Genomic DNA, 23,167 nt, shown 5'->3' with positions numbered 1-23,167 from the left:
GTTTTCTGGAGTTAAGTTTTCTTATTTTTAAGTTTGCTTAAGTTCTTTAAGTACTTAGCATTACTTTATTCCCAAATTCTCCCCAACTATCTGAATTTCCTCTCGGTGTGTACAAATACATCCAATATTCTGCCACTTTCACCTTCTCAGAATACCTCTTTTAAACTTTCTAAAACACTCCAGACTGTGCTGGTTGTACTTTCTGCCTGCTTCCCCACTCCCCAACTCCCTCCCTTTTAATCATCATCTTAGAAACTCCATTTGTCCCTCTCCTCTCTTGGGTTATCTATGCCCTCAACATCCATATCTTTCCTTTTTTGGGGGGGCGGGGAGGAGTGGTCATAGGAAGCAAATTTTTGAGGACTTTCATTACTGCAAACATCTTTATCCTATCCTTACACTTGCTTGATATTGTAGCTAGATAGGGAAATATGGATGGGTAATCATTTTCCCTTAGAACTTTAAAGATATTGCTCTGTTTCAGTCTACGTTCCAGTATTGCTATAAACCAAAATCATTCTGACACTGAATCTTGTTTTTTATCTCTAGAAACATTTAGGATTTTCTATTTGACCTCTGACCTCTGATATCACACAACATGCCTGGATCTAAGACTATTTTGATCCCTTTTGTTAGGCATTTGATTGGTCTTTTAATCTGAAGTTCATGTCTTAGAATTTTGGGAAATTTTCCCATTATTATTTCCATGAATTCCTTCCCTTCATTTTCTCTGCTTTCTTTTTCTAGAACACCTAGTACTCAAATGGCAGATATCCTAGACTGACCCCCTAATATTCTTAGATCTTTTCTATTTCCCATGTTCCATCTCTTTTTCCCTTTACTCTTCTCTTTGGGGGATTTTTTCCACTTTATTTTCACAACCCTCCTTTCATTTTTTTTTTTTTTTTGCTATCATATTTTTAATTGCTGAACATTCTTTTTGTTCTCTGAATTTCTCCTTTTGTGTAGCTTTCTGATCTTGCTTTTACATATAAAATTTTTTCTCTTATCCTTCTAGCTCTATTGATTGTTTTGCCTTTTACGTTTTCCTGTTCTTGCATAGTATCTTCTCCAAGTTGCTTCTTTATATGTGCTTGTTCTGACCTCTAACTGTTATGTTAGAGGATTTTCTCAAATGTCTGCTGATCCTTAGTGATCTGCTCATATTTCAAGTTGGGAAACTAAAAGCTAACGTCTATGCATGTGCATGAGTCTAGTCAACTGTGGATTTCAAAATGATTTGGATGGGGACTACCGAGTGGACATACCTTTAGGACAGTTCTTTGGCACTAATCATATTATTCACAGTACTTTCCAATCTCATACCTGAAGGGTATAAACCTGGCTATTAGAGCCCTAGAGACCAAATCAGAGAAGAGGGCTATAAAATGCAAGTTGAATCTCAATACTCAGTATACAAACTTTCACTATTTTTATACCCCCAGCTTGTGTCTATGTCCTCTGGTCTTCTGCTACAGCTGGGATAGGGCAGTCACCTGGTGGAAAAAGCTGGGGAAGGAATCAGGTTGTCTAACTGCTTTTGAAATAGTCAACCAATCCCTCTGTCTGAACATCAGTTTACCCCTCTTTTCCCAAAGGAACCTAATGCTAGCAATTTCTTAGACATGGGGGTTCTGCAAAACGCTAAAAATTGGATTGTCCCAAGCTTTTTCTACTACTGGCTTAGGACTGAATTTTCTTGGATATGCTAGGACAATTATCACACACAACACACCTTCCTACATTCCAGCTTCCAAATTATGTTGCTATCATCTAACCCTCCTATATTCTTTACGTTTGAGAGCTCATGCTGTAAAAACAAAACAAAACAAAAACAAAAAAAAACCTTGGCTATTGTTTTTACAAGTTTGAAGAGGTAGAAAATATAAGTGTATATGTTGAATTCACCATTTTTAACAAGAAGTCAATTTGATAACCTCTTAGTACCTCCATAGTACTTACAGAAAAGGTCAAAACCCATTCAAAAAGCAATTACAGATATTTTCACGTACTTAAGAATGTAATTGGAGACTAAGAACATATACCTTAGAACATTGTTTTTAAATATGTCTTTTCCTGAAAAATGTTAAGGTGTAGGTATATTAAATTTAATTAAATAACACAATAGACATTAATTGATTAACTATTTATTAACTATCTACAATCTCTAAGTACTATGCTAGTAAGGTACTGGGGCTATAAAAATAAAACCATACCTCTGTCCTTATACAGACCACAGACTCGTTGGGAAGACAGATAAGTAAAGCAGCAATCACATTAATGGAGTTCCCCACTGCTATGAGATGTCACCTTGGAGGGCCCTTGTGGCTCTCCACCTTCACCATTCTCCTAGCTTAGCAACAAGCTAGTTCAGTAAAACTGACTTAGCTCTTCTGAAGAATACTAGGTCTCTTTAACTGATATAAGTGGCATTGATATGACAATTCTCCTTACCAAGACATTTCTCTGACCAGCAAGGATCCACCTAATATGTATTGACTGTCTTCTGCTTCCTCCCAGCTTCCCTATAACTGATCTAGGGCAGGGTCCCTCTCCTGAGGCACATCCTGCTGTTTGTACAGCAAAGCTGAACCCATCAGCCCCCTCCAGAAAATGACAGTAGAATGATGTTCCCACGCACTGTGCTGACTTTTCTGCCTATAAGGTTTACTGAGGGAATACTTACTTTACACCTGTATAGTGTGATGCTCATTGGTGTGTGTTTATGCTTCTTGCATGAGACCACCTTTGTCACTCATGAAATTCTTATATTTGGGTCAATTTCTATACTTGTATTCCGTTCTACTTGTTAGTTTATTTTTATGATACTATGTTTTATTATTGCTCAAAAGCCAAGGTTCAGTAAAAGAAATATTCTCAAAAAAAAATTAATCTTAAAATTAGTGAAATGTGTGTGTGTGCGTATACACACACACACACACACACACACACACAATCTATAGGTATATATATTTGTGAGCAATGATATAAGTATCATAATAACTGTTCCTCCTCTAGATTCTCTAAGCACTGTTTTATTTTAGGATGAGCACACCACAAAACCATAACCTGTACTGAGAATCCATATGGTAATTTTCTCTTAAGTTTAATAAAAGAAAAATTTCTCCTAATAAGCTGATATGCTTTGCTTGGTCAAAGCAAATAAATATTATGTTTATTATAGATGCACACATATATATCATATATATATGCCATAGTTTCCCTTTTTCTGTTAAAACAGAAAGTTCAAAACCAAACTGTGATACTGTCTTCAAATCAGATTTAAAAAATAATCTTTCCTCTCTCATCCCAACTCAACACCAGTACAAGGATATTGATCTTCTATACGTCATAGTCGTCTAATATATACATGATTTTTAACTGAAATCAGGTTCAAAATGTTTCAGAAGTATATATAACAAATAAATTTTTTTAAGGCAAGGAGAAAAAAGCTGTCTAAAAACAAGATCTAATTCAAGGCCAAAAACTGCCACTGGAAATTTAATTTTAGGAAGGAAAAAAAAGTATTTCAACACATCAAGTTTAACCTCTAATTATCTTCACCTCCAAACTGTTAAGAGTCTATTCGTAGTCACTATTCACCTAGAATAGTTCTCTTTTTTTTTTTAATTTAGCATTTATTATATCCCTGGGACTGAGCTAAGATACCTGATTTCCCAAAATTTTTCACATCTTTAAAAGAGAATTAAAAATTCCAACTTTATAGAATTGTGCAGACTGACAGGGATGCTTAGCAACCTACTCATTGTAATATAGCTACCAAATGGCAAGTCTAGGAGTCTAACCCAAACTCCAAAGTCTATTCCGTTAACTATCATATTACCTAATAGTAAACTCAATCCCTGCTATCAGACTATCTACCATACTCTGGTTGCCATTCGGATTGCTGCTTATTTCAATAATCCCTATAAAACAGCTCTCATATTCCCCTACCCCACCCCCAGGCCATCCACACCATTGAAGACCAAGGAGTAAAAACCAGTACAAATATATAAATACTGAAATCAAGAAGAAAAGAGAATATGAAGTGAATCCAAGAATACCAGACCAACTGAGCACCAGATTCTCTGACTCTAAAAGTCACATGCTGTTGGAGTTTTGCATAGAATCCAGCACAAAAGAGGTTTCAAGGGCACTACTGCTTTTCCTTGGCAGTCATCACACGGCCTGTGTTAGCTCAGTTCATAGTATGGAGCCAGATCTAAGTCAAAGGATGTTCTACACAATAAATAAAAGAGCACATTTTGCTCTAGTCGAGACTTAACCAAAGAAAGTCAAGGGTTGAAAGAACCATGGAGACAACTAACCTCACCCAAGGAGCAGTTTCTTTAAAACCAGTTACTAAAGGAAGACTGCTTAGGAGCCTTCAATTTCTTTTATGGGCAACCAGTTCCTCTTCTAAGCAGCAGTTATACAACCCATATAATTTGGCAAAGCCAAGTTAGAATTTTAAAAGTAAATAAATCCCTCCCTTTGTTAAACAGCTTCACATAGAAATCAACCTAGCCAAGAATGTTTATATTACAAATGTTACTTCGCCTCACAAGGCCTAAGGCAAACTAATCAAAATAAGAAATACAGAACTTCCCTCCTGTACAAATCAGTTCCATAACAAGTGAATTACAGAAATCAATTTCAAGAGGAAAACTAGAAAACAGCAGACAATTAACAAAAAAGAAGCCTTTAGACATTTTTTATAAAATCACTTCAAGCCAAAATGAAGTTCTAAAATAAGATATGTAGAGTATTTTGGAAGCGTACAGGAAGAAAATCAACTTAAAAAATAAGACAGGATAAAAGGTAGGGTTTTTCTACATACTTTACAGATGGCTCTATTTCCCATGGCAGAAGCCACAGGTGGGTCCACTAAATGCTATCAATCCAATACCATGTTAAATATATATATATATATATATATATATATATATATATATATATGAAATGTGTATATATATATATATGAAATGTGTATATACATATATATATATATGAAATGTGTGTATATATATATATATATATATATATATATATATATATAGGAAATGAATGAATTTTGAAGATTTTTTGAAAATAAAAACATGACTACTTAACTTAAAATTCCAATTTTAATCCAATACCACGTTAAATAAATAAATAAATATATATATATATAGGAAATGAATGAATATTGAAGATTTTTTGAAAATAAAACATGACTACTTAACTTAAAATTCAACAAGGTAATAAATAGCAGAATGGACAATTTTTAAATTCCTCCTCAGATTCTACTAAATGGTTGAACTTCTAATTGTCATACTTTCACATTTTCTTACTTTTCTGCAGCTTTTTAGGTACGTGGGAAGACAGATGAAAAACTCAGAGACTTTTAGCTAGACACCATTTTAAACTAGATTATACCACTCTTTCCTAGCTCCAAAGCAAAATAAAAATGTACAGGTTAGTAAAAAAGTAATTCTACTCAAGACCAAAATAATGGAGTATATTAATTTTCGACTCCTGTAATAAATTCCTATAAACTTAGCAGCTTAAAACCACACAGTTATCTCAGTCTCCATGGGTTAGAAGTTCAGCATTTGCTGGGTCTTCTGCTCAGGATCTCACCAGGCTGAAATCATGGCGTCAGTCAGAGCTATGGTCTCATCTGGAACTCAGGGTCCTCTTCTAAACTGATTTATATTATAGGCAGAATTCAGTTCCGTGTGGTTGTAGGATTCTGGACCCCATTTCCTTGCCAGCTGTTAGCAATAGCTCTCAGCACCTCAAGCTGCCTACAGTTCCATGCCACCTGGCCCCTCCAAAACACAGCAATTTACTTCTTCAAGACCAACAGTAGCACATCTGCTGCAGCTTTAAATCTCTCTAACTTCTATATCTGATCTCCACTCCCTCTTTTAAAGGAGTTTGCCTGGTTAGATCAGGCCACATAATCAAGGAGGAGGATTTTACAGGACGCATGTACCAAGGGAGCAGGAATCTAGGGGCCATCTTGGAATTCTGCCTACCACATGCAATCAAAGCAAAAGCTTCCTAATGATAAAGCTTTATCTAGAGACAATATAACACTTTGAATACAGAGGAATGGATAAACCACATATCCTTCAGATCAGCCTCAAAAAGTATTTTTTGCAACGTATCTTTTGATAAAATTGGACAACAGTTTGAGATTATAATAACAGATAAAAGTTTGGAGCCTAATTTGGTCATTAAAGTTTAATCAGGGTGGAGCCTTCAGGTACTTTGCTTTTGCTGCTATATCCCGAAAAGAAACCAATCTACCAGCTGCCTCCATCATTTCACAGTACCAAGGACAGAGTCCACCCAGAGATCAATGCAGCAACTCAGGATATGGTGGGTAGAAGGCAAAGGGAGATGTCGACCATGAAAAAGCACAATCATCTGCCTAATTTCTAGAAGAGCTCAAACCAGTAACCAGTATTAAGTAAGACTTTCAAACCTATTTTGTCATATGGTTCCAAAGAAACCTACTTAGAAAAAAAATTTTTAAAGGAAAAGAACAAATTTCTATAGCCAAACCTGTGGTTGCTAAACTGAAAATAATAATGATGACAAAGTCCTAAATAGCATCATTGACAATGATGAAAATGAATTTACTAAAAACTGAATTAGTAAATCGGAAGGCAAACATATGCAAAGCAGGGGGAAGGTCAAAGAGATGAAATAGCAAAGAAAAAAGGCAAGAGAATGGAAGATACGGTTTTTTTTCAAACCTATATGGTAGCAGATTGTATCAGAGGCTAGCTAGCTATTCACCAAACCTATTTCTTGTTCCGCCTGGTCACACAGACAGACTAGATTTCCAAGCCTCACGTGCAGCGTGCAAGCTATAGCCAATGTAATATTGGCAGCGCGATTTGTATCACTTATAAGCCTGGTCCATAAAAATCCCCCAGGCCTTATTTACTCTTTTTCCTTCTGAAACAATGTTAGAAGACATGTGTTGAAGTGATAGAGCCACAAGTTAAGAAAAGTCCTGGATCCCTTGATGGTCACCTGAAGAAGAGCTACGCTACAAGGAGGATCCACTTCAGACTTCCAGTGAGCAAAAAATGAAACTTCTACGGTGAGATTTCAGAGCTTAGCTATTACAACAAGCAGAATTTTTTAAGGAAAACAGAAACTAGTATTGAAAGAATGGTTTTGCCTTAACAACGACAACAACAACAAAACTAAAATAAATGGCATTGATTTAGAGGTCAGGCAACAGGCAGCAAAAATATCTCTTTAACAAGTTGAAAGACTGGAGAACCCTGTAATACTGTGGCAAAACAACCAGTAAAACTGGAACCTAAAATAAATGAGAAGGCACACCACATGCCTATTAGGCCTGCAGCCTGATAAGTCAACGGAGAGTCAGAGTTATAACATACATCGGCATTTACTTTCTGCTTTTAGCAAGGTATTACATAAAAGAGATGAGCACAAAAAGAGTCTGCTGGTTTGCAAATAAAATTATAGGAAACAGAAGAAGTCCAGACACTTGGGCCTCAGAGAGTTAGAAAGCTGAACACATATAGAATCCCAACAGAAAAAGAATGGTAAAGGGCTGAGTAATAACATCCAAAGAATACTTCGAGTTGAACAAAGTGACCCAATTCCAAAGCAAAATCAGATTCAGGTATGGTTCTCTTACTCATTATTTCATATAGCCTCAAAGTAGGGACATTAAAGCAAGAAAGGCATAAGGCAAAGCCTATGCTCCCCCAACTCCACTACCTTCCCAATAGGGGCAAAGAAAAAAATCATTCCTCAAAATTATAGTTAGAAAAGAGCACCGGGTCTGGTGTCCACAGAGAACCTATAGGAAAGAAACAGATCAGAGGCTTACTAAGTTTTGAGGTAACTATAATGCCCACAAATCTGGACTAAATAAACTTTTAACTGTTTAGAGCCTTAAAACAACCCTTTGGGCCCCTACACCTGAAGAAGCAGAAAGCAGGCAGTCAAAGATAAACACACACACACACACACACACACACACACACACACACACACACACTTATACCTATAACTATATAGGGGGTATATGCATAAATATATCCACAGATATTAATGTGGATATATCTAGAAATAGAGAGAGAAAGAAGAGAGAATGAGACAGAGAGATGGTCTAAGAAAGGTATATTCCACAGCACTTGCTTCTTTTTGAAAAAGAAAAAAACAAAGAAAAAACAGAGTGCAACTAGGAGCCCAGAAGAACAGGCAAAGGAATTCCTCTCAGAGTGTTAATGTCTAAGCAAAAAAGATCCACTATTACCAAGCGAGAAAGATTTCCCAATGATGGCCCAAAAAGATTACATGATTTGCGTAAGAAGCAGGGAATATTGTGTGTCTCCCATTATTCCCTTTTCTATATGTAAGTTTTTGTTGTAGTTATTCTATTCTAGCCTCTTCATTGGAGGTGGGAGAGAACACAGGTGTAGACAGCTTGTCATCTGATTTCCTGGTCAGCAGCCCATCTGGATCTGGAGACATATCTGGATCTGATGAAGAGTTGTGAGCATCCCTGAAATATACTAGACTTTGAAATGGATGTACTAACTAGATGGGATACTAGAATACCCTCCTTGGGAAGGGTTAAGTGTATTCTATGGACAAGAGGAAGACTGAAGAGTTATTTGATGACCCTGTGTCAGAAACTAGCTATTATTCACCAAACACGTATCTTTCTCCTCTTAATGATAGAGTGAGAGTATATTTTCTCAGCCTCCTTTGCAGGTCGGTAAAGCCAAGTAATTAGGTTCTGGCCAATGACATGTGAGTAGAAGTAATAATATGTTGCATCCATGACTAGCCCTTAAAAATTATCCTACGTGCAAAATTCCCTGGCCCTTCTGTACCAATCTTCAAAGCCACATTAAAAATAGCAGAGCCACATGATGAAAAGATGCCCCAAATAACCAACGCGAAGAAAACCATCACAAGTCAGAAACACCATTTTGGGCTTGACATAAATGAAAAATAAACCACATCCTTTCCTCTTTTCCAACATCCACAAATTCAAATAAATATTTATTGAACAACTACTATGTACAAAGTATGTGGTAATTTCTCTCTTTCCTACTTTCCTTACTTTTTAGGTACTACAGATTTTAAAATGTGTTAAGATATTTTTATTCAAAGATCTTAACTAACATAGCATAGGATAGCCATGCATGCAGTAAGAGCTATATTTGATATAAATTTTATAGGAAGTATGAAGGGTCATCAGTTAATTAAAAGTCCTGAATCTACAACAGTTTTCTTCACCATTTCTATATATGGCACAGATATACCAAATAGCTAATAGTTTACACAGACTGAGTGCCACAGTAGACAAATTTTGCCTCAGTGTAACCTAAATTCTACTACAGGATCTGACCTTTACAAGCTGTCTGAACTTTAGCAAGACACTTCCCTGCCCTGGGCCTTAATTTCTTTAGATAATTAAGAGGTGAGACAAGATAATCTATATTAAATGAAATAATAACATTGTGTCTTTCACCAAAAAGGAATTGAAGTTAATTAATTTCTCAAGCAGAGGGCTAAAAGAAAAGGCAAGTTTAAAAAAGAATGCTTCTGGGGTGCCTGGGTGGCTCAGTCAGTTAAGTGTCTGACTTCAGCTCAGGTCATGATCTCACAGTTCATGAGTTTGAGCCCTACATCAGGTTCTATGCTGACAGCTCAGAGCCCGGAGCCTGCTTCAGATTCTGTGTCTCCCTCTCTCTCAGCCCCTCCGCTGCTCGCACTCTGTGTGTCTCTGTCTCAAAAATAAATAAGCATTAAAAAAATATTTTTTTAAAGAATGCTTCCACAGAGACTTTGTACTATACTCTCCTATATTTTGAAAGTTTAGAAAAAAATCTGTCAAACACAACAGAGACTTGTCTTGCAGAATACCTTCATTCCCGTACTCAAAAAATACACCCAGCAACACAGATATATTTTCAATGCTTAATTTTGTTTCTTCACCACTAAAAAAATGACATGATGTATTATTCCCATCAGGCTTATCATCATCAACTAGTTTTAAACTTTTCACATTAGAAAGTGTAGCATTGAAAAAATTAAAAGAAAGGGTAAAGAATATCAGCGTTGCCTTAGGAAAGGAATTTCCAACAGGCAAACCTCTTTTGCAAAATCAGACATCTGAAAAATTACCAAGACTTGTTGAGATCAAAAATATAACCTGCTCCCTCTTTCCTCCCAGAATGATAAGAACTCTATATGACTTATTCAAGAACATAGTTGTTTGTAGAACCAAACAACACTTTCCATAAACAATCGAATCTTCTGTTTATCGTTGTAAGCTATGTCATAAGGTATACTGAGATATTTCAATAAAATCCATGTGATTTAAATTTCAGAAGAGCAAGTAACACTGAAAATCATTACTGCTCTTTTATTCACAATGACAAAAGAAAAGAAAAGAAAAGAAAAGAAAAGAGAAATGACAAAAGAAAAGATGTTTCTTGGTGCCTTTCATGACTTGGAGATGAAGATACTGCAATAAAAAAAAATAAAAAAAGAAAGAAAAAACCTGAAAATTCTAATATGTTTGTTAATTTATAAGCTATAAAGAAATCTCTTTCTGTGATCATAATTCACAGCATTTCCCAAAAGGCCTTGTTTCATTGATACCCACTGATATCAGAAATAACAATTACAGAAATGTTTATAAACAACACAATACCTTGTTTACATAGTAAGTAATCAACCAAAGATACCTGCAGCACAATTTAGCTCATTACCGAGAAAGAGACCTTTTAAAAATCTTAGGGCTTCAAATCATATCCAAAGTGAAGGAAAATATTCAAAAAACAGAAAGACCTCTTCAAAGTCCCAATATAAACCATCACAATCAATCCATATTTACTGAACATCCACAGAGCAAAACAATAAACTAGCAAATAATTCACTGCTCTGTTAAAAAAATAAAACACATTTTTAATCATATGTCCCCATAAAGAGGAAGGACTTCCCTAAAATGACAAGAAATAGTTAAGACACTTACAAAGAGAAACCTGTATTTAACTGAACACTAGCAAAGTCATTGGCCAACCTATCATAAACGCAAGACCTACTTGCTTCATGGCAGTCTCTCCGATTTTGTCTGAATGTTTGCGGATACTCTCCAAAAAGTCTTTGAGATCAGACATAGAAACATCCTTAATTTCTTCTCGAAGCTTGGGGATGTTGTCCACCATCACCTTGCAGAATCGATAGTGGCTTACTTGAGGCAGATAGGTATGCTCTAGATGTTCCAGAGTTTTCAGTGCAGGATAATGCCTATAAAAGGAATTGTATCACCTTTAGCTCAACTCAGTCTTCTTTAGGGCCACAGATATATTCCTCAGGTAAAATTTCTGGCCTCAATTAGTTTTGACTGCACATTAAGACAAATACAGTATTAAGTTTCAATAAAAACATCAATGGGAAAGTGTCAAATTATTAAAAATTAATATATGCACTAAAGGACTCAATAAATTCCAATCAAAAAAGATTTTACCCCAAGAAAATAGAAAACTTAGAAAATCTACCAATGAAATTATACAAAAAATAAATGAAAACACAAGATGATCATATCAATGCCAAAACAATCATCCTATAAAATAAAGTACTTAAGTTTAAACTTCCAACTATGGCACAGGGAAGAACTCAGAAAATCTTCTACCCAAAAAAACAAATATCATCAAATCTTTTCAGGGCTCTGGAAATCGACCAAAGAAGAACAAACTGAAAAGTGTTTTTTCATGAAAACTGTTGAACAATGGAACTTGGTGGTGCTCTCTCCTGGGGCTTCCTCCATCAACCCTCCAACTCCACCCACTCCCCATTCCCCCTCCCTCCCATTGGTTATATTGGTTTGTCATAAAAACCAGCAGCTTCCCTGCCTTTATAAGGAGTGGCATTATTAGGAAAAGTAGCAAACTCCAGATGGATGGATGGATAAATGGAAGGAAGGAAAGAAGGAAGGAAGGAAAGAAGGAAGGAAGGAAGGAAGGAAGGAAGGAAGGAAGGAGGGAGGGAGGGAGGAAGGGAGGAAGGGAGGAAGGGAGGAAGGAAGGAGGGAGGGAGGAAGGAAGGAAGGAAGGAAGGAAGGAAGGAAGGAAGGATCCAGCTCTCCTGGCCTGAAGTTGGTCTGGGTTGGGATAAAGGGCAGATTGGAGGACTAACCAGAAATTTAACATACGTATGTAAATAAGAGACCCATGAAAGGGCCTGATAGCTCTTAGTATATCCTAGCTGATTGAGGCTGTGCACACATGCAGAAAGACACCCAAAAGAGCCTAAGCACTCCACACAACCCTGGCTGACAAGGAGGCAGCAGGCACACACGTAGAAAGCCTGGCAAAAACTAAAAGCTCAGGCTGATTTGAAAACTGCCTGAAATTTTGATGTATTCTGTTGCTTACACACAAATCCACTGACAAAGGGTAAAAACCTTATTGGCGTAAGTTTGTTTGAGTGAAAACCTTGGACTAATCCTTAGTTGATGACTATCTTTTAACAATAAAAATGAAATACATTCCAAAATAAAGACAGAGAATTCCTTGATCTGCCTTAGAAAAAATACTAATGGAAGCCATAAAAGAAATGGCAACAGAAATTAACTTTAATTCACAGAAATAAATGAAGAACATAGGAAATAGTAAATATATGTGAAATACAAAAGACTAAATATTTTTTCTTTTCTCATTTTAATTTCATTAAGAGAAAAAATTTAAAAGCAATGATTATAATACTGTATCATTGGGTTTATAAAATATAGAGATGTAATATATATATGACAATAATAGCACACAAAAAGAGGAAAGAAATGGAGCTAAGTTGAAGCGAAACCACTACTATATATTCTACCAAAACTACATCAGCATTGACCTAAAGTCAAAGTAGGCTATGATACATGAAGATACAGATTATAATCCACAGAGCAACCTCTAAGAAAATAACGCAAAAAATGTATCATTAAAAAATCAACAGAGGAATTAAAATAGTATACTATAAAATATTTCATACAAGAAAAAGAGAGAAAAGGGTAAGAACAAAAAGACACGAAAAACTGAAAACAAAAAGTAAAACTCAACCGCATCAATAACTACATTAAATCTAAATGGACTAATAAACACTTCAGTCAAAAGGTACATTGTCAGACAGGAGGCGCCTGGGTGGCTCAGTCAGCTGAGCATCCAACTCGGTTTCGGCTCAGGTCATGATCTTGGGGTTTCATGGATTTGAGCTCCGTGTCGGAGCTCTCCGTGCTGGCAGAGTGGAGCTTGCTTGGGATTCCCTCTCTCTCCCTTTCTCTCTCTGCCCCTTCCCAACTCATGCTATCTCTGTCTCTCTTAAGTAATAAATAAATAAACTTAAAAAAAAAAAGGCAAATTGTCAGACAGGATTTAAAAAGAATGATCCAACTATATGTCCTCTACAAGAAACACAGTTTAGATTCAGAGATAAAAGTAGGTTATTAAAGTAAAAGATGGAATAAAATATACCATGGGAAAAGTAATCATAAAAGTGCTGTAGTGGCTATATTTATATCAGATACAATAGATTTTAAGAAAAGAAATATTGCTGGTTAGGTAGAAGTAAATATTGCTGGTAATGCAACAGTAAAGAAAGTAATATTTATCTGATAGGTAGGAAAGCTTCCATAAGCATAAGAGAACAAATAAAACTAAAATTAATAAGGTTGACAAAGTAAAATCAAAATAAGTCATACATTAAAAAAAATAAGAATAACGAAGAAACAAAAACTTGGTAAAGATTATTGACAACAGAAAAACTTAAGGTTTTTTTTAAAAGCAATGAACAAAAAGCAATGAGCAAAGAAAAGTCACAAACATTGAAAAGGCCAATATATTGGTGGGGGGGGGGGGGTGTAGAATTGAACAGATATGTAAAAAAATACAAATCAAAAACATAGTTTTGTCATTCAAACTCCCAAAGATTTCTCAAAAGATATGGGTATTATTATCAGAGGTTTCAATAAATGAGAATTTACTACCTGCTGGTAAACAAATTTGTATTAATGAAACAAGTTTTCAGGGAAGAATTTTACCATGACAAGCATTCTAACCAGTTGCATTTCCAAAAAGAAATATTAGGTTTACAAAAATATATAAGCCTCTTGAATTGTAGCCATTTATATTAGCCAATAAAAAGCTAATCTAGGTGTCTAATAACAATGAGTTGGTTAAACACATCATTATATATCAATGTAGTCAAAGACTAAAAGCAAAATGTTTACAGTATTGTTGAGTAAAAGTTATGTCAAAAATAAAACTTACAGGTATAATCATAATGTTTACAAAATTATAAACATGTATACATGTATAATTATGAATATATGTGCATGTATGAGCTATGTATCACTAACTACACTCATACACACATACATAAGTACACAGAAAATGTCTAGAAAGATATACACGAAAATGTTAAGCCATGATTTTTTTTCCTTTGGATAGCAACATTATGGGTGACAATTTTCCTCATGTTTTTCATTTCCTAATTTCCATACTTCCCATGATATATTTAGTATAGGAAAAACTCAGTTCTGATCTTATAAATAAAAGAACTGATAGCTCTGTTTCAGATTTTAAGAATGAATTTCATGGTAGATACTTAAGTTCTTCTCACTCCAATGTACTTAGTACCATAAACACTAAGGACTAGAGACTGGTTTTACTGATTTTTTTATTGTTTTTCCCTCATATGTTCCAAAAATCAAAATCTTAGTACAAATAAATAGAGGGTAGAAAGATTTATTTCCCCTACATTTAGAAATAAAAGTACAAATAGAGTTAATGTGAAATGGTTGCTTTTATTTATTACAATTTTACAGACTCAAAAACAGTAAAATTCACATGGCTTAGCGTAAACAGAATGGTGTTTATACTACAATTAGGTATGAAGAGCTATGTGCAATAAAATGCAATTCCTCTAGAGAGAAACCTTAGAAAGGATAGAAAGCCAGAAATTAAGCCAAAAAGATAAACACACTTTGGGGTTTAGTTATATTTTGGAACATTGTTTATAGAATGAGAAAAATCTAACAGTGTTGCCTGCGGACACAGGCACATTCACTGATGAGACACATGGCTGCGTGCTGAAAACATCTGGTCTGTCAAATAACTCCACGTTTTTCAAGGCTAATTAGTACAAAACCCAGTGATTCCTGGCAACAAAGAATGTCACCTTATTTCCCCATCGTCCTTTCCCTAGCATATTCATGCTCCAAATATAACAGTCCAATAAATTATTCAAATTTCTAGTGTATTTCAATATCTGTGACAGGTTAAAGAATGATAGCCAATTAAACACCTGTATAGCAGACACCAAAAGAAAAAATTTCTATTGCCAGCTGCCATGGAAATCTAAAACCAGATTTTGACATTACTTTTGACAACCTCTAAACATTATTAAAAAGGAATCAAAAGTCAAATTCCTAAGTTTCATTTGCATGTGTGCTAGTTTTCCCTGTCTCCCCCTCATTAGGCTCCCTAACAGAAATGTGAGCAGAAAGAAAGTAAATGAAACAGAAGCAGGGAATATAAAAGAAGAAGGAAGGGAAAGACATTTAAATAATCCGGTAAATTGGATAACTAAGGTCAGAATAATTTAGACATAGTTGAATGCTATTGTGAGAAGAGGAATGTTAATTCTAGGCAAATTAAATTTTGGTCCTTTCTTGCCATGGTACAGAACTCTTTCACAATAATGATTTTTAAAATTCTAATAAGTGATCTTTTAAAGCAGATCACAACTATCCATGAGAAATTTTTATAAATTCAGAGTATGATAAGAATATGAAATGAAAGCTCTCACCACAGGAAATATTAGTGCCTTTCCTAATCAAAAAGCACCATTAACAAATATTTAATCCTTTCACCGTATTAACAAGTAGAAAGATGGTCAGATATCTTTCCTTAGGAAGCATAAAACCTAGAAGTATTATCAGTATTTACAGCTTAAAACAAAAACAAAAACAAAAACAACAACTAGGCTTCCAGCCATGAAGGAGTAACAAGGAACAGTCACGAACTCCCAGTCTTAAAAAGCAGAATACTGGCTAACATATAAAATCTGTTTTCAGATAGTGGACATTCAGTGGCGTCTGATAAAAGGGAGACAAAAAAGGTAAGTTTAATAATTATGCAGATTATCTACCTGAATGTGATTTCTACATCATGGACACAAAGAAAACCTAAACAGAGCCCAGCAGCTTAGCAGAGTTAGAGTCAGAGACAGAAGTTCAGAAAAGCTGACACAACTTTAGGTTGTACAGCAGAAATCCAAACAAAAAGAGGGAGAGGGAGCAATGCAGGAAAAAAAGACTGCAGAATCTACAGAATCAACACAGGGGTTCCCTTAAGTCTTTGCCGAGTACTAAGTCAGTCATAGAAAAAGTGGGATTCCACACAGACAGGCAAAAACAAGGGAAGGAAGGAAAGGTAGGCAGGGAAGGGAAAGAGGGGAGGGAGGGAGGGAGGGAGAGACAGAAAGACACCAGGAAGATGTATGATAAACACTTCAAAGAGCTCAGACAATGCAGGGGAACCTTGGTGTAGAATCCCTAGGAATTCCTGAGTTATTCAGAGTACATGAATACTGCTCTGAACTACCCGTGAAACGAAGGTGCAGCTCCAAAGATTAAAAAGAGGGGACAGAGGGGGCATGCCTGGGTGGCTCAGTGGCTTAAGCATCAGACTCTTGGTTTCCTCTCAGGTCATGATCTCACAGTTCATGGGTTCAAGCCCCGCATCAGGTTCCACACTCCTGGCGCAGAGTCTGCTTGGGATTCTCTCCCTCCCTCTCTCCCTGCCCCTCCCCTGTCCATGTGCACGCTCACACACTCTTTCTCTTTCGCTCTCAAAAATAAAAAAATAAACTTTAAAAATGGGTTTGAGGAGATCAAATAGATCTGCAAACAACTCAACTATTTGCCAAAACAAAGAGCAACACTCTCTAAGGGAAAAAAAGGCTCTCAAAACTCCAGACACTCAGCAACATAATATAATGTTCGTTATCCAATCAAAAATTATTAGATATGGTAAGAACCAACAAATTGATCTACAACTAGGAAAAACAAAATCAGTCTGCAGAAAGAGATCCAAAATGCCAGAAGTGACAGAACTAGCAAAGAAGTACATGAAAAGAGATATCAGAGCCATATACATGTAATTAATGAAAGACACAAAAATGAGAAATTAAACATAAAAAAAAAAAATGGAACTCCTAAAGATGAAACACATATTATCTGAAATGAAAATATCACTGGATAGGATTAAAAGAAGATTAGACAATACAAAAGAGAGAGATCAGTGCACTTGAACACAGCAATAAAATCTGTCGCATATGAGGCAAAGAGAGAAAAAAGACTGGGGAAAAGATAGATCTTCAAGTCATCTACGGGATTATTCAAAGTTGTCTAACATAGATGTAACTGAAGTCCTAGAATGAGGATGGGAAAAGGGCAGAAAAAAATGTTTGGAAAAACAGTATCTGAACATTTTCCAGATTTTAAGAAAATTATAAACCTACAATCCAAAAAGCTAGACAAACCACAAGGAGGATAAATTCACATAAATGCATGCATACACACATATGGACACCAAAGTGAATCAAAATCAAATTGCTAAGAAAAAAATGACACAGATAAAAGTTTTAAAACAGCTTAAGGAAAGACACATTAAGTACAGAGTGACAAAGATAAGACTGCTCACATACCTTTCCTTCAGAAACCACATAAACAAGAAGACAAAGAAATGCCATCTTAACTAATGAATCTTTACACCTAGAATTCTATGCCCTTCAAAAAAATTTTTCAAAAACAAAGGGTAACAATAAGATATTATGTCACACTCACCAAGATGGCCATAATCAAAAAGACAGACAATAATAAATAGCAATATACTGAATTTGCAGAAATTGAAATCTTCATATGCTGCTAGTGGAAGGCAAAATGGCATAACTGATTTGGAAAACAGTCTGACAGTTCCTCAAATGGTTAAACATAGAGTTACCACAGGATCCAGCAAAGCCATTCCTAGGTATACAGCCAAGAGAAATGAAAACATATGTCCACACAAAAACTTGAAACAAAAATTCATAGCAGTATTATTCATAAAAGCCAAAAAGTAGAAACAACCCAAATGTTCATCAACTGATGAATGGATAAATAAAATGTGGTATATCTATACAATGGAATATTATTCAGCAATAAGAAGAAACAAAATACTGAAATATGGCATAACATGGATGAGTTTTGACAATATTATGTTAAACGAAAGAAGCCAATCACAAAGAACCACATATTGTAGAATTCCATTTATAGTAAATGTCCAGAATAGGCAAATCTATAGAGACAGAAAGTAAATTAGTATTTCCCAGTAGCTGGCAAGTTTTGTGTGTGTGTTCGGGGTTGGGGGGAGGGTAGTAACAACTAAGGGACTCAGAGTTTCTTTTGAAAAGAATAAAAGCATTCTAAAATTGATTGTAGTGATAGCTGCACAACTCTGTGAATACAATAAAAACCACTGAATTATACATTTTAAATGGATGAATTAATAATGTAGAAACTATATCTCAAAAAAAGCTGTTAAAATATTTTAAATAAAAAGGATATTAAAAAATAGACCATGTAAAGACTAAACAAAAAGCAGTAGTGGCTATGTTAATACGAAACAACATTTTTTTATTTTTTGTTTTATTTATTTGAGAGAGAGAGAGAGAGAGCGAGCATGAGTCAGAGAGAGAAAGAATCTCAAGCAGGCTCCACACTCAGCACAGGCCCCGCTGCACGGCTCAATCCCACAACTCTGGGATCATGACCTGAGCCAAAATCAAGAGTTGCCCGCTCACCTGACAGAGCCACCCAGGCACCCCAACATATATTTAAAAAAAAAAGAATATTACCAGGGATAAAGAGGAACCTTCATAATAATAAACTGGTCATCTCATCAAGAAGATATAACGAAGATATAACAATGCTAAATGTATATGCACCCAACAAGAAAGCTTCAAAATACAACAGCAAGAACTGAAAGAACAGAAAAAAGAAATTTGCAAATCCACAATCATAACAGACAATCTCAACATTACTGTCAGCAATTGACAAATACAAAATCACTAGGATGTAGAAAACCTGAACAACACTGTTAATCAAGGGTATCTAAATAACGGTTAAAGAATGCCCTATTCAACAACAGAATATACGTAATTTTGAGGTATACATGAAATTTTCACCAAAACAGACCATATGCTGGGCCATTAAAACAAGTTTCACCAAACATTTAAAAAGTTGAAATCATACATCTTACATTCATGAACACAGTGAACTAAAATTACAAATCAATTTTTTTAAACCTGAAAAATCTACTACTTGGAAATTAACCAATTCATTTCTAAATAATGAGATTAAATTTCTAAAATCACAAAGGAATTAAAACATTTGAGATAAAAGGGGGAAAAAAACACATCATCATAAAACAGGTAAGAGCAGTTAATGCACTGCTAAGAGAAAAATGTACAGCTTTAAATGGCTACATTAGAAAATAACCAAAATCTACCTTATAAAGCTAGAAAAGAGGGAATTAAACCTCAAGTAAGTAGGAGAAAGAAAATACTAAAAATAATAGCAGAAATCAGTAAATAACAGTAAAACCTAAAGATGCTTTTCAGAAAAAACATTAGTGCAACAGATAAACTTGTAGCTAGAAGAATCAAAGAGACCGAGAGAGAAAAGACACAAATTATCAACTAAGTAACGAAAGAGAAAGCATTACTACAGAGCCCACACATGTTAAAATTATAAGGGAATATCCTGAACAATTTTGAGATGGACCAGCATGGTGTGCAAGGGACCTAGTGGAGTGCGGAGGATGTCCATATACGAAGGCAGCCTGGCATGGAGTGTCAGAGCCCAGGAGAGATGACAAGGGCATTCAGCCAGGACTTACAGTATTACAGCCCAAGTGGAGTACAGAGGATACCATAGAGGAGGGCAACTCAGTGTGCAGTGTTGAGAAGGTAAAGAGTTGCAGTGACAGCGATGATACGTGATTAGTTTCATACAAGGAAATGATTCAGTAAGTAAATGTATTAAGAGCAATGAAAACCAGGTTACTCACTAATGAGTACACCAAGCACATATATCCTGGCTTCTACATAACATTCTCTACCAAAAGAACCATAGTTACTCGGAGAGTTGACTGACTCCAGGGCTGCAACAGGCAGAGTATAAGATGAACCTGAAAAATACCTCCTTCGTAACAAAGTCCTCAAAAAATTAAGAGGACATATTAAAAGGACATAGAAGCCAGACACAGAAGCACCACTGGTGCCATTCAGGATAATTTGAACAAAACAAATCATACTAATAAATCATGACTCATCAAATAAAATAAGAAACTGTGAGTCCATACTGACATAAAAAAAATTAAAGTGAAAATCTGATGACAAATGATTAATTTATATAACTATAAAATACCTCCCCACAAAATTTTTAATTGCAAATGTAAAAAAGAGCAACTTTACAATGCAAATGTCTGAAAGACACCATCTTAATCAAGTAATCAAAGTGGACATCATCACTGATAGGACAAATAAAATTTATGTGCCACCTGTAAGATGCAATGAGAACGCAGCACCCACTTTGTGATATTCCAGCCAAAGACATAAAACGTGAATCTAACCATGAGAAAGCATCAGACAACTCCAAACTGAGGAGCATTCTACATAAAAATTGGCCTGTAATATTCAAAAGTGGCAAAGTCATGGAAGTCAAGGAAAGACTGAGGACAGTTCCAGGCTGAAGAATAAAGAGACATGACCATTAAATGCAACACACGTTTTAAACTGGATTCTTTTGCTGTAAAGAACATGACTGAGATAATTACCAAAATCTGAATTGGGTATGAGGATTAGATGCTACTAAAATATCAATGTTAATTTCTATTCTCTGTTGCACTGTGGCTGCACAGAAGAGTGTCTTTATTGCTCGGAAATCACACTAAAGTATTTGGGGAGGGTGTCACGTTAGCAACTTAAAACTGATTCAAGAAAAAACACAGTTAATTTATACTGTACTTGAGAATGTTTAAAAATAAAATTTTTTAAAGACCACAAAATAAATGATAATAACAAAATTTACAACTACTATAACAACAAAAAGCACTAACTTTACAAAGTTATTAGACAAGCCATGCATTGAAAGAAAATATTTGCAGGATATTCCTAATAAGAGGAAAAGGTATCCAAAGCATATTAATGAATTCTAATAAATGAAAAAACAACAAGAACAAACCTGAGAGAAAAATGGGCAAAATAATGAAAGAAAATCCAAATGTCCAAAAACCAATCTCACTAGTAATCAAAAAAATGAAAACGCAGAATAATGGTCTATCATTTCATAATCATCAGACTGGCAAAAACCACAAAGTCTCACAATACAGATGTTACCTAAAGGTGGAGTAACAGACCTCCCCAAAAAAATGACAGTGGGAGTCTAAATTGATAAATCACTTTGGAGAATAATACCTAGTAAGAACAAATACATGAAAATCCTTTTTTTGATCCAGCCGATCTCTTTCTAGGTATAAACCATATACCAGCAGAACTGGTACTACCTGGGAGCTTGGTAGAAGATGCCTAATCTCCAGAATGGCCTCAGACCTACTGAATTAAGAATCTACATTTAACAAATCCCCATGTGATTTGTATATATAGCAACATGTGAAGAACATAGTTCTCAAGAAACCCTGAATGTGTGAACAAAGAGACACAAACAAGAATATTTATTGAACCACCGTCTGCATAGCAAACAACTGGAGACACATCAAATGTCCTTCACAGTATGTGAGGACAGCTATCTTGTAGCAACAACAATCCCAAAAATCTCAGTGTCTTAAAGCAAAGATTTATAACTTACTCATACTATACACCCATGCCAGGTTGGCAGAGAAGTTCTGTTCACTGCAGTTACTAAGGGATTCAACCAACATCTTGAAAGTTACCATTGGTCACACCCAAAGGAAAACAGACCTCTGGAAGGGCCTTGTGCTAGAAAGTAACTGCTAAGCCCAAAAGTAACATTCACCACTTCTGCTCACATCTTATCAGTCACACAGCCCAATGGAGCCCAGGAAACATAATCCTACTATGGCGCCAGAAGAAGACTGAGCTGGAAGTATTGGTGCACAGCACTTATAACAACTACTGGAAATGAGAGGGGAAATGTGAATTATTTACATAATGGACTATTATGAAGGATTAAAGTAAGTGAACTAGATCTATATACATAAATAAATTCTCCATTAGTGTGGAAGCCCCATAACAGCAGATATTTTTGTCTGTTTTCTTCAGAGCTGTATCCCCAAGAACAATGCCTAGCATATAGTAAGTACTCCATTCATTTTTGTTGAATGAATGAATGAATGAATGAATGAATCTCAAAAAAAACCGACTGAGAACCATTCATGTACATGTTTTTAAAAACACAAAATAATACAATATATGATTTGTAGACGTTAAAAACATGGACTAGAAAGACACCAAATTTATGATACTGGTTTCCTCAGGGGAGTAGTGAAAGGAATAGGGTTAAGGAAAGGGACATAAATCTTATCTGTAATTGTAAAAAATGTCTATCTTTACCTCTCTCTGTCCAGATATGTCTATATACGTCTATGTGTATTTATATATATATAAATCAAAACTGGAAAATTATTAATATCTGTTAATTCAGAGAAGCTGGCACACAGTGTTTTTTTTTTTTTATTCTCTGTAATCTTCTGTAATTTTAGAACGTTACTAAGAGGTTATCAGAAAAATAACACTACTTTCATATCTCACTGAACAGAACTTCTCCTATTATCTTACCTACATTCTCATATGTGAACACATCCTCCTGGGAAAAAGATGGGTGTCTAAGAAATTCAAAACACTTTGATGCTTCACGCTTTTTAGGCTTTAAAATTCTTGAGGATTTAATGGTTTTATTAACAATATTTCTATTGTTATTTCAATATCACATTTTAATTCTATACTTTTTCCCTTGAAACCTAGGTAAAAATCAACATTCCAGAAAGATGTGTCCTGTTTATCAGACAGCTTCACATACCCCCTCATACTGCAGCACACT

At 35.3% G+C, this 23,167-nt stretch overlaps 1 protein-coding gene across 7 annotated transcripts in view; it reads right to left on the bottom strand.

Moving 5' to 3' along the window:
- EXOC6B (exocyst complex component 6B) overlaps window positions 1-23,167 on the bottom strand; it is a 609,008-nt gene that overhangs the window by 485,436 nt on the left and 100,405 nt on the right. For all 7 annotated transcript variants that reach the window (XR_013554682.2, XM_078444598.2, XM_078444596.2 and 4 more), the window contains exon 6: window positions 11,103-11,307. Coding sequence is in view for 6 of the 7 variants with exons in the window: in XM_078444598.2 (XP_078300724.1) it covers window positions 11,103-11,307 (205 nt within the window). In the remaining variant the exon portion in view is untranslated. The remainder of the gene's footprint in view (window positions 1-11,102; window positions 11,308-23,167) is intronic.

This window comes from Panthera onca, chromosome A3 (genome assembly GCF_046562875.1).
Source record: "Panthera onca isolate mPanOnc1 chromosome A3, mPanOnc1 haplotype 2, whole genome shotgun sequence".
Classification (NCBI taxonomy): Eukaryota; Metazoa; Chordata; class Mammalia; order Carnivora; family Felidae; genus Panthera; species Panthera onca.
Note: the sequence above shows the minus strand (reverse complement) of the source record. Positions and strands in the feature narration are given on the sequence as shown.